Source organism: Macrobrachium nipponense, chromosome 14 (assembly GCF_015104395.2).
Source record: "Macrobrachium nipponense isolate FS-2020 chromosome 14, ASM1510439v2, whole genome shotgun sequence".
Lineage (NCBI taxonomy): Eukaryota > Metazoa > Arthropoda > Malacostraca > Decapoda > Palaemonidae > Macrobrachium > Macrobrachium nipponense.
In genome coordinates, this window is record NC_087207.1 from 23,961,787 (window position 1) to 23,973,741 (window position 11,955).

The 11,955-nt window shown below is 35.6% G+C and overlaps 1 protein-coding gene across 2 annotated transcripts; it reads right to left on the reverse strand.

Moving 5' to 3' along the window:
• Window positions 1-319: 319 nt before the first annotated feature.
• LOC135226389 (MKRN2 opposite strand protein-like) lies at window positions 320-9,559 on the reverse strand. Of its 2 annotated transcripts, none has more exons than XM_064265868.1 (5): window positions 9,420-9,559; window positions 7,585-7,743; window positions 4,898-4,975; window positions 2,112-2,339; window positions 320-1,028 (listed from the first exon to the last, which is right to left on the reverse strand). In XM_064265868.1, the coding sequence occupies exons 2-5, from the start codon at window positions 7,713-7,715 to the stop codon at window positions 824-826; spliced, it is 642 nt and encodes a 213-aa protein (XP_064121938.1). In that variant the 5' UTR covers window positions 7,716-7,743; window positions 9,420-9,559; the 3' UTR covers window positions 320-823. The 2 variants fall into 2 exon arrangements, with proteins under 2 accessions (XP_064121938.1, XP_064121937.1); XM_064265867.1 differs by lacking the exon at window positions 9,420-9,559 and adding an exon at window positions 8,793-9,125 and having other exon boundaries at window positions 321-1,028.
• Between the last annotated feature and the right edge of the window lie 2,396 nt (window positions 9,560-11,955).

Here is an 11,955-nt window from a genome sequence, read left to right on the forward strand (position 1 = left end):
TTTATCTATATCACTCCTTATCAGCAGGGAGTGTTGTGCAACGATTGTGATTATATTGTCAAATCGAAGCGACTAAGGAGAGGATAGTGTAAGAGATGGTGATAGAAAACGGGTCTTCGATGGTGTGGTATAGAAAGGGAAACGAAAGGTTATAAATAATTTTTCAATTTTGGGAGCTTAGATGTTTGATTAAAAAAAAGGTAACCAGAAAAAGTTGTCAGTGGAAGTACCACATGGTCATTATATATATATATATATATATATATATATATATATATATATATATATATACATCTATATTATATATATATATATATATCTATATATATATATATATATAAACACTATGACATCTTAATATCTAGACCTACAATATACAATATAGGTCAGGAAGATAAATATCTCGCTTCAGGTGAAAAATGAAGATAGTTTTATTTTCTTTTTTGTTTAACAGCCTAAGAGACAAAAAAAAAAAATAAAATATCACTTCTCTCCCACGTCTCATCTCTGCCACGTCTAAATTAAAGAACTATAGTAATTTGCTCTGAAAACATTCAGCATTCTCTACAAATATCTTTCTCTATAAGTTCCCCGACCAGAGGAGTTTCGAGCCCAACTAGCGATGGAGGAGAACGTCTGTCATTTCTGCAAGTTCTTCTTCTTCTTCTTCTTCTTCTTCTTCTTCTTCTTCTTCTTCTTCTTCTTCTTCTTCTTCTTCTTCTTCCTTATTTAAGTAGGAGATCTGGCTTCTTTTAAGGGAGCTATTTCAACCAGAGATGGAAGACTTCTTTCATTCCTGTGTGGGATCTCGAGGCCCCACAATCTATGAGCTCTGGACGGGGACCACTTTCTCCTTCAGGAGGGACCGGTACAGCGAGATGTACTTGGCTGCTGGGATGGTGTAGGGCAGGAAGAGCTGACTGCAGAGGGACGTCTTGCTCAGGGTCTTCACCTCCAGTCCCGGAGGAGCGAGGCGCTGGAGGAATTCCACGACGAAGGAGTAACAGTTGAACGACGTCTCGTCGTACCTGCCAGGGATCAAGGTGGGGGGAGTGTGAGTTACTGGTTGGTTAGCATGACAGACAACTTCTTTGAACACGTTTTGAAAAATGTATAATGAAGAACTATTCATGAATTAATAGTTCATATTCTCTTTCTTCAATCTAAAATTCCATTTCCAATTCCAAATGACCCCTGACCTAAAATTTCAATCCCAATTCCAACTGATCTCTGACCTAAAATCCCATTCCAATTACAACAGACCTCTAACCTAAAATCCCATTCCAATTCCAACTGATCTCTGACCTAAAATCCCATTCTAATTCCAACTGACCTCGGACCTATAAATCCCATTCCAATTCCAACTGACCTCTGACCTAAAATTCCAATTCCAACTGATCTCTGATCTAAATTCCAATTCCAATTGACCTCTGATATAAAATGCCAATTCCAACTCACCTCTGACCTAAAATTCCAGTTCCAACTGAACTCTTACCTAAATTTCTAATTCCAACTGACCTCTGACCTAAAATTCCAATTCCAATTCCAACTGACTTCTGAACTAAAATTCCAATTCCAGCTGACCTCTGACATAAAATTTCAACTGACCTCTGACCTAAAATTTCAATTCCAACTGACCTCTGACCTAAAATTCCAGTTCCAACTGAACTCTTACCTAAATTTCTAATTCCAACTGACCTCTGACCTAAAATTCCAATTCCAATTCCAACTGACTTCTGACCTAAAATTCCAATTCCAGCTGACCTCTGACATAAAATTCCAACTGACCTCTGACCTAAAATTTCAATTCCAACTGACCTCTGACCTAAAATTCCCATTCCACTTCCAACTGACCTCTGACCTAAAATTCCAATTCCAACTGACCTAGAATTCCAATTCCAACTGACCTCTGACCTAAAATTCCAATTCCAGCTGACCTCTGACATAAAATTCCAACTGACCTCTGACCTAAAATTTCAATTCCAACTGACCTCTGACCTAAAATTCCCATTCCACTTCCAACTGACCTCTGACCTAAAATTCCAATTCCAACTGACCTCTGACCTAAAATTCCAGTTCCAACTGACCTCTGACCTAAAATTCCAACTCACCTCTCCTCGCACCAGACGGGGTCCTTGGCAAGCGTGTTGAGAGTGAAGTCCCAGTATTCCTGCCAGACGGGGTCCAGGCGGTTGGAGGAATCGGTTATGATGGGAATCGCCAGGCACTGGCTCCAGGAGGAGGTGTAGTCGGAATGGAGTCCCTCCTGCTCGTACTCGAAGACTCGACCTTCGCTGTCTGTCACCCCGATGTGGAGGTCGTGCGTGCTCTTGTAGTCACTTGGAGGAGGAGGAGGAGGAGGAGAAAGTTAGGGAGTTTATGTTACGCGAAATGGTGTAGGTTGCTAGAAATGTAGACAATGTTCTTGGGTATTTGTTTTTATCTGACATATTTTATGCGAATTCTTTAAACAACCACCTTCAACTTATTACTTAAAATTGAGTTATAGAAAACAAGTTCCCAAGAACCTTGGCTGTATCAGGTTGCAAAATTACAGCCGCTGTTCTTGGGACTTTATGTAACAAAATCGAATGTAAAGTCTTTAAACAAACGCCATCAACTTATTAATTAAAATTTGTTATTGAGTTAAAAATCGAAAGATATGTTTCATGCAACTGTTTTAGGTTGCTAAGAATACAGCCCATGTTCTTATGGATCTGTTTTATCTAACGAATTCGGGAAGTGATCAGGAATTCTCACAGCATCACTTAGAACCTGATAGTTAGCAGATGCTATTCGCTTCCTAACTAATTGGCTAGTAGCTATAGTAGATTCACATCAACCGTGCATCTGATGTCTAGGCCAGTCCCTTACGACGCTCCTGATAAGACAATCACAAGGCTGGAAACTCTCAGTCTCTCTCGAGAGTTCACATGGGTAGGATCTGTGTTCCACCTCTCCCGAGGGATACTTTTGAGAGACGTATCTCTCAGGAGAGGTAGAACATAGATCCTACCCATGTGAACTCTTTAAAGAGACTGAGAGTTTCCAACCCTGTGACTGGTTTATTAACAGCCAATCAGGAGCGTCGTAAGGGACTGGCCTAGATATCAGATGCACGTGATGTGAATCTTCTATAGTAGAACATTACTGATTCTTATGTCGCCGTTTACTCTGTTTAATTAAAGAGACGAATTGAAAATAGGAAGGAATTAAGAACATATGGTAAGCACAGAGAAAGTATACTTGAACAAGAACAACGTAAAGCAAACGGGACGAGCTTGTGAGCTGTTTTAAAGGCAAATCCTGCCTGGTACTACTACTATATTGTTAGTTGGTGAATGCATAGCATTTTAGGCCAAAAATTGGGAAACTGAGCTGGCCAGGTCCAGATGGTCATTCTGAATTGTAATGATTCGTGAATAACTGATATTCATAATAAATTATTTTTGTGAGAAGTATATAGAGTAAGACAGAATATGATAGCCCAAAATTTCAATAGAGCTGCCTGAAATATATAAAAATCTCTCATCATTTTCATGAAAAGAAAATAGTATCAATATCGCCCTCCTATCTTTTGCATACTGTATATAAATGGAGCCGTTCCAGAGTTGTATGCCTAATACTACTACAACTACTACTATTATGAGGCATAAAACTTTGTAACGGCTCTTGTGGCGACTAGGAAGGACCTTGACATTTGGCAAGTGGCATAAAGATCAACGTATTGCGCCATTATTCCATCCCCCTCTTCTTCTCTCCCATCTACTACACTGCCTCTTCTCCTATTCTCTCAATTCAAAATTTTCTCTTATGTTCTCTCTTTCATATTCTTCGCAAATTTTAGCTGCATTGTGTCCTTTTTACAATATTCATCAATATTTGAATAGACCGACTGGATTCCAGTTTTGTTAAATCTTATCCTAAATAGCTTTATGTATGTCGTGGCATGCCGCTCAATTATTGCGGGTTCGCGCCTCCTCAAGTGGGTTGGAAAATCACTGGCTCTGTTTCACGATCAGTTACCACTGCAGTGTAAGGTCTGCGGTGGGAGGTTGAGAGTAACACTGGAAACCTGAATTTCAAGTCAGTGGGCCCTTTGGTTCGCTTGTTTCGTGCGAATAATAATAAACTTATGGACAAAGGAAACTGGAAATGAGACAAACTCGAACTTAACCTCACAAAGGAAAGCTAATAACATGGATAGATTCGCTTCTGTTGCTTTGTCTAATTCGATGGTATAGGCTCCTGGAAACAACGAAGACAGTAAAAGATGCCGGATTTCAATGAAGGAGGCGAAATTGGAGTTACAGATTAACACAAAATAACTGACTCTCAGGTTCACAATCTCCAGCCGCTTGAACCTAACCTGACAGTTCAGTAACTCTGGAGAGAGAGAGATATTATTCAATACTAACAGCTTGGTAGATGACCCATTTCAGTGGAATAAAACATTAGGATAAGGTGTAATCCGAGTTCTTTGAGAAGAGCAGAAGAAGAAGAAGAAGGTTTGAATGTGGTTTTCAATGCTAGAATAAATGCCCTTACTTTGGCTATAAAGATATTTAAAAGCAATGTAGACCTGATATTGAAATACGATTTCAAATTTCTTGAAAAGCTATAAAGATGATGCAATTGTTTCAGAATATATATTGATCACGAATGAATCTAATTTTGACTTTGCCAAATGTCACAATACTGATTTACCGATAGAATTTGCCATTAAAATCATATAAAATCTTCTAAAACATTGAGGATGGAAGGCTATCTGTCCTGGAACTTCTTCCAGGACAGATAATAGCCTTCCAGGCTGGAAGCATCGAAACTATCAGATTCCGTAAAGATAGCCTGTAGCGCTGTTCAAGTGGTTCTTACGAAAGGCAGAAAACGGACTTACTGCAAGAAGTCTCCCTTGGTTGGTTTGATGACGAGCGAACACGGCGACTGAGAAGCTCTGACGAAGGGGTAGGGCAGCCTGAGGGAAAGAGAGAGAGGCTGAGATTAGAAAATGGGGACTGATAATTCTCTCTCTCTCTCTCTCTCTCTCTCTCTCACACACACACACACACTCACACACACACACACACACACACACACACACACACATATATATATATATATATATATATATATATATATATATATATATATATAATATTGGAAGGAAAATGAAATCTAGTAGAGGAAAATTAAATGTATTGAAAGAAAAATGAAATGTAGTAGGAGGAAAATTAAATGTATTGAAAGGAAAATGAAATGTAGTAGGAGGAAAATTAAATGTGTTGAAAGGAAAATGAAATGTAGTAGGAGGAAAATTCAATATAGTGTAAAGAAAATGAAATACAATAGGAGGAAAATGAAATGTAGCGGGAGGAAAACGAAATACAAGTATAGAAGGAGGAACACAAAATATAGGAGGAAAATTAAATATAGTGAAAGTGAAATGAAATTTAGTAGGAGGATAATTAAATAGATTGAAAGGGAAATGAAATTTAGTAGGAGGAAAATTAAATGTATTCAAAGGAAAATTAAATTTGTAGGAATAAAATTAAATAAATTGAAAGGGAAATGAAATTTAGTAGGAGGAAAATTAAATATATTGAAAGGGCAGATGAATTTAGTAGGAGGAAAATACATATATTGCAAGTGAATGAAATTTAGTGGAGGAAAATTAATGTATTCACAGAAATGAATTTTAGTTGGAGGAAATTAATATATTGAAAGGGAAATGAAATTTAGTAGGAGGAAAATTAAATAGAATGAAAGGAAAATTGAATTTAGTAGGAGAAAAATTAAATAGATTGAAAGAAAGGGAAAATAAATTTGAAGGAGGAAAATTAAATAGGATTGAAAGGAAAATTGAAATTTTAGTAGGGGAAAATTAATGATTGAAAGGGAAATGAATTTAGGTGGAACAAAATTTAAATGATTCAAAAGGAAAATGAAATTTAGTAGGGGGAAAAAAGGAAACATTTAAAGGAAAATAATTGTAAAATTTAAATATTCCGGAAAAAATGAAATTTAGAAATTGAAAGGGGAAAACTTAAATAGGTGGAAAAGGGAAATGAAATTTATAGGAGAAAATTAAATAGAATGAAAGGAAAAATTAAATTTAGTAGGAGGAAATTAATAGATTGAAAGGAGAAATTTTAAATGTTATTCAAAGGATTATTTAGGAGCGGAAAAAAATTAAATATATTGAAAGGAAAATGAAATTTAGTGGAGGAAAATTAAAAAAAAAAAAAAAAAAAAAATTATATTGAAAGGGAAATAAATTTTTAGTAGGGAGGAAAATTAAATAGGATTGAAAGGAAAATTAAAGATTTAGTGGGCGTAGTGAAAATTAAAATATTGGTATGAAAGGGAAATGAATTTAGTAGGAGGAAAATTAAATAGATTGAAAGTGACAATTATTTCGTGGGAGGAATTAAATGGTATTGAAAGGAAAATGAAATTTAGTATGAGGAATTAAATGTATTCAAAGTAAAATTAATTTAGTAGAAAGGAAAAGAAATTTAGTAGGGGGAAAATTAATGTATTTCAAAGGAAAATGAAATAAATTTAGTATTCGGAGAAAAATGGAAAATTAAATATTAAATTAACTAAAAATACTGAAAGGAAAATGAAATTAGGTGGGAGAAAATTTAAAATATATTGAAAGGGAAATGAAATTTAGTAGGAGGAAAATTAAATAGAATGAAAGGAAAATTAAATTTAGTAGGAGGAAAATTAAATAGATTGAAAGGGAAATGAAATTTAGTAGGAGGAAAATTAAATAGATTGAAAGGAAAATGAAATTTAGTGGGAGGAAAATTAATGTATTCAAAGGAAAATGAAATTTAGTAGGAGGAAAATTAAATATATTGAAAGGAAAATGAAATTTAGTGGGAGGAAAATTAAATATATTGAAAGGGAAATGAAATTTAGTAGGAGGAAAATTAAATAGATTGAAAGGAAAATTAAATTTAGTGGGAGGAAAATTAAATGTATTGAAAGGAAAATGAAATTTAGTAGGAGGAAATTAAATGTATTCAAAGGAAAATTAAATTTAGTAGGAGGAAAATTAAATATATTGAAAGGAAAATTAAATTTAGTGGGAGGAAAATTAAATATATTGAAAGGGAAATTAAATTTAGTAGGAGGAAAATTAAATAGATTGAAAGGAAAATTAGATTTAGTGGGAGGAAAATTAAATGAATTGAAAGGGAAATGAAATTTAGTAGGAGGAAAATTAAATATATTGAAAGGGAAATGAAATTCAGTGGGAGGAACATCAAATGTAGAGGGAGGAAAACGAATTTTTTGAGAAAAAAAGAAATATAGAAGGAAAATTGAATATAGAAGAATGAAAATTAAATATATGTGAGAAAATGAAATATGGTAAAAAGAAAATGAAATATAGAGAAAGGAAAACGAAATACAGCAACAGGAAAATCAAATACAGAGGAAGAAGAAAACAAAAGAGTTCCGAAGAAGAATTAAACAAGAAACAACGATATGTAACAGAAAAACGTAAAGAACAATGCACGAAAATGAAATCTATAAAAAAAGTGACAAATTTAGGGCATCTGCAGCAGGACCTACCTGAAGGGGGGGATCCGGAGGGGTTCGCTCTCCAGACTGACCCTACAGAGCGGGCAGGCCGCCGGCAGCGAGAAAGCGAAGAGGCGCCCTTGGCAATGTTGGTAGCAGACGATGCCTGGATCTAGGTTCATAGCTGGAGGTGGTCGGCTTCCCCTTGATCTGTAGGGGTTGGGGGGAGGGGAATGTAAGCTCTCTCTCTCTCTCTCTAAATATATATATATATATATATATATATATATATATATATATATATATGTATAGTAATATATATATATATATATATATATATATATATATATATATATATAATAATAATAATAATAATAATAATAATAATAATAATAATAATAATAATAATAATAATAAAAGGAACCCATAGAATGCCTATAGAGGGAGACAGTTGGTTTCCGAAATATATAACATTAACTTTCTACCTTTTAGCGTTTTTATGGGCTCCTTTTATCAGACTGAATTCCGTTTAAACAGAAAAATATATTTCACAATCATTTTATATATATATATATATATATATATATATATATATATATATATATATATATATGCATATACATATACATATGTGTGTATATACAGTTAAATAACATTTAAATTGCATCACACTGCAGAAATAGATATCATTATGATACACAAATAATAACAAAAATCATTATCTTTGGAAAGCAGAGTTAGAAGGAAAGTGGTTTTACAGGAATTAAATGCCCGCTATAGACCTCTGGACGCTGTCATACCAACCGACCATAAACTAAAGGATTCTGATTATAAATTTGGATATCGGGAACGTGAGCGGAAATTAATATATAAAAACTTCAATTATATATATATATATATATATATATATATATATATATATATATATATATATATCCTTATTAACCTCCAACAATTTTTGGATTTCTTTTATAAATGGTTAAGAAAATAACTTGACTACCTAATGTTCATATGGCACAACATAGAAGATACATTATGTGGTCCTAAGTAATTTTGCTAGTCATCATGACCACTATAATAATTATAATGTTTAGTACACTTGTTTTCTTTGCTTGTTATGCCCTCTATTCATTTGTTATTCTGTTTTCTCACCAACACATTTTCTTCTTACACTGAACGATACCTACGACATTCAGTCATCTGTCTGAATCCTAACTTTTTTTTTTATTACTTCTTACAGTTCCTCACTTAGAACTAACCTTATAAAGTATTCCTGGACGGATCTCACTTAGCAGTTCTGTGTATAAGTATTCCTTCACTTCCAAGTAAGAGATATAAGACGAAACGGTCCCGAATTCACTTTAGAGGAAGCAAAACGGTTTGGCGCTATTCAGGACGAGAGACAACAATATGACACCGTTACGGAAGCAAACCGCAAAGTAATCTGGCTGAACAACCTCCTTCCTTGACTCCCTGTCTCCCTCCTCGTGTGTTGGGGTTGGTGGGGAAGGTGTAATGTTGGGGGTGGCGGAGAATTTTAAGAGTACAGATGAGAGAAAGAGAGAGAGAGATGCGTTTGTACTATGTATGCAATCGTGCGTGGGTTGTGTTCGAGAACTTAATTTATTCGCGCGCGTGCGCGCGTAGATCAGAGCTGCTCTACGATACGCCTTAATTCTTATTTTACACTGAAGAAGATACAATTTAATAAAGATGCGTTTAAATCGTATAAAATGGCATTACATCACTGGAAAAAAAAATATTGAGCATAATAGCATTTGGCACCTATGCAAGCCTCGACCGTCTTCAACGGGATTGGCCATGGCTGCCAGAGGCTCGGAATTCAAATTTCACTTTTGCTTTTTGCCGAGATGCTCTGGACCCACCTACAAGACCTGTCTGTCGATGAATCGGATGACTACTACCTCTCTACTAGACTACCCTGAGGTAGTTGTTTGTCTGGGCGTTCTAGAACAAGTAAACAAAAAAGTAGTCTCCAACTCGACTCCTCCGCAGTAAAGCATCGGTCTAGACGGTCTAGGGTAAGAAAAAGAGAAGTTTTAAATGCGTCATACGTCATTGTGATATTAGCATTCATGTTCGTTCAGAGCAGACAGCAGAGTAAAGACGTAAACATTTTGTGAACGTAATACCCAGTAAGAGAAAGTTACGGGACATGCAGATGAGATGAAGACAGGAAAAACACCTACGAAAGCATTGCAGTAAAGAAACTTAATCAGAAAGAAAGCTATGTGAGAGAAAATGAAAGAGGCGAATACCATCTAGGTCTACAGATTTCCTAATCAAATATTTTTTTTCTTTTAGTTGCTCTGTCCCTATGGACGTCTCAAGAAAAGGTTAAGAAATTAGAAAAACAGCGAAATGAAACGAAACGCTTTCTTTCTACACGCATGAGTGACCGGAAGGGAAAGTTTATAGAAAGCGAACTGACCCCTTTACCCTTTGGATTGGATGCCACGCTTCGAGAGCTCCGGCCGAGTTTTAATCATATATTCTCTCTCTCTCTCTCTCTCTCTCTCTCTCTCTCTCTCTCTCTCTCTCTCTGACTATCGTTCGATTGCCCAAGGGACATATTTCCTAATATTTTTCTAGGCTTACACTATATTTTCCACTATTTTGATAGAGGCAGGAGGGCATACCTAAGTTTTTGGAAATGGTACTCCGTTTTCTTTATTTGTGATTGCCTTTAGAAAATGGAAGTCATCAACCTCCTTGGAAGTCATTCGGTTTCACATGTATTTATACTTCAATAAGTCTTAATTCTCTTGGTCGCTCTTCAGTTTTTTTCACGTAGTTTTGTGTAATGGAATGGAATAACTAATAATTACATATATCCATGCAAATCTGAAGTAAGCTAAGTGCAGAACAGTAGGCTCGCTGTTCTCGAAATTGATGCCAGATTCATCTGTTTTTACAAACTCTCACGTATTTGTTACTAAGAATCATCTCCCAATGTATCTATGTGGGAGTTGCTAAGTGTTTAGCTTTCGAGAGAGAGAGAGAGAGAGAGAGAGAGAGAGAGAGAGAGAGAGAGAGAGAGAGAGAGAGTCTTTCTTAGTCACATAGACGTGAATATACTACAGAGAGATGTACTAAGCGAAATGGCTCCTTACATTGATGGTAAACTGGTTAGTAACCTCACATGAAGGTTATATTTACTCCACAATTTGCTGAATTTAGTAAATGACATGTAATACTAGATTTAGGTTTCGTTCATTCATAAACAACGATTACTATGAAATAGTATATATAATATCAATTTTCACCATAAGGTCCACATGAACGAGACGTCACTTGATATCGGCCTATCAAAAGATGACGTCATGAAACGTCACCGATAGCATATGACACAGTTGCCAAGACGTAATAAGTTGAATGAAAATAGAAGAATTCGTATTTCCAAACGTTATAAGCTGAACTGAACCGAATTCTTGGGTTTTATAGCGAATGTGAGACAAATACAAGGTCTTGTAAATAGTTATTTTTCTAGATGAATCCTATTAATGTGGAAGAACAAGCCTATAGGGGCAATCGACTTGATATTCAAGTTTTCAAAGAAAATGGTGTTCATTAGAGAACAGTAGTAGTTTGGGTGGCTTTCTTTGTACCGGGCCCCCTCTCAGCATTCCCCATTTCATGAGTGATGTTCCGATCATGTATAATTTACTTTAGCTGTTTATTTCTTTAAAACTTGAATTAATTATTTAATTTTCTGTCAGTTTTCCTTCCATACAAATAAACAATATAATTAATAATTACATTATTATTATAATAGATTCCTGAAGTCTCAATCGACTACCTATAAACATAGCCTCATATATTTATAATAGTGATAATGCAACCTGTTTTAGGTAATTTGTGCTTCCTATACTAGACTACTGTTCTCCAATGTGGATGTCTGCTTCTGCCAGAGATCTATCTCATTTAGACAGAGTGGTTCGTGGTGGTAGGTTTCTGTTTCGTAACATTACAGCTATAGTAGATTCAGATCAGCAATGCATTTGACGTCTAGGCCAGTCCCTTAAGACGCTCCTGATTGGCTGTTGATAAGCCAATCGCAGGCGGCAGGACTGGAATCTCTCAGTCTCTCTAGAGAGTTCACATAAATAGGACGCATGTTCTATCTCCTGAGGGATAGTGGTGAAAAACGTATTTTTTAGGATAAGTGGAACATACATCCTGCCAATGTGAACTCGTCTCGAGAGAGACTGAGAGTTTCCAGCCCTGTGATTGGCTTATCAACAGCCAATTAGGAGCGTCGTAAGGGACTAGCATAGACACCAGATGCAAGGTTGATGTGAATCTACTACTATACCGGCTATGACTTGGACCACTGACGGATAGTTCCTTGTTTGTCAATTTTCCAAAAGTTCGTGTTTTCCTGCTGAGAGCGACCAGATT

Bases quoted from the DNA above. Each gene is read 5' to 3' on its own strand.
- LOC135226389 (XM_064265868.1), bottom strand. From the start codon at position 7,715: ATGAACCTAGATCCAGGCATCGTCTGCTACCAACATTGCCAAGGGCGC. The intron at 2,340-4,897 runs GTAAGTCCGTTT...TCCTCCTCCAAG, and splicing joins ACCAAGGGAGACTTCTTGCA to TGACTACAAGAGCACGCACG. The intron at 1,029-2,111 runs GTGAGTTGGAAT...GATCCCTGGCAG, and splicing joins CCCGTCTGGTGCGAGGAGAG to GTACGACGAGACGTCGTTCA.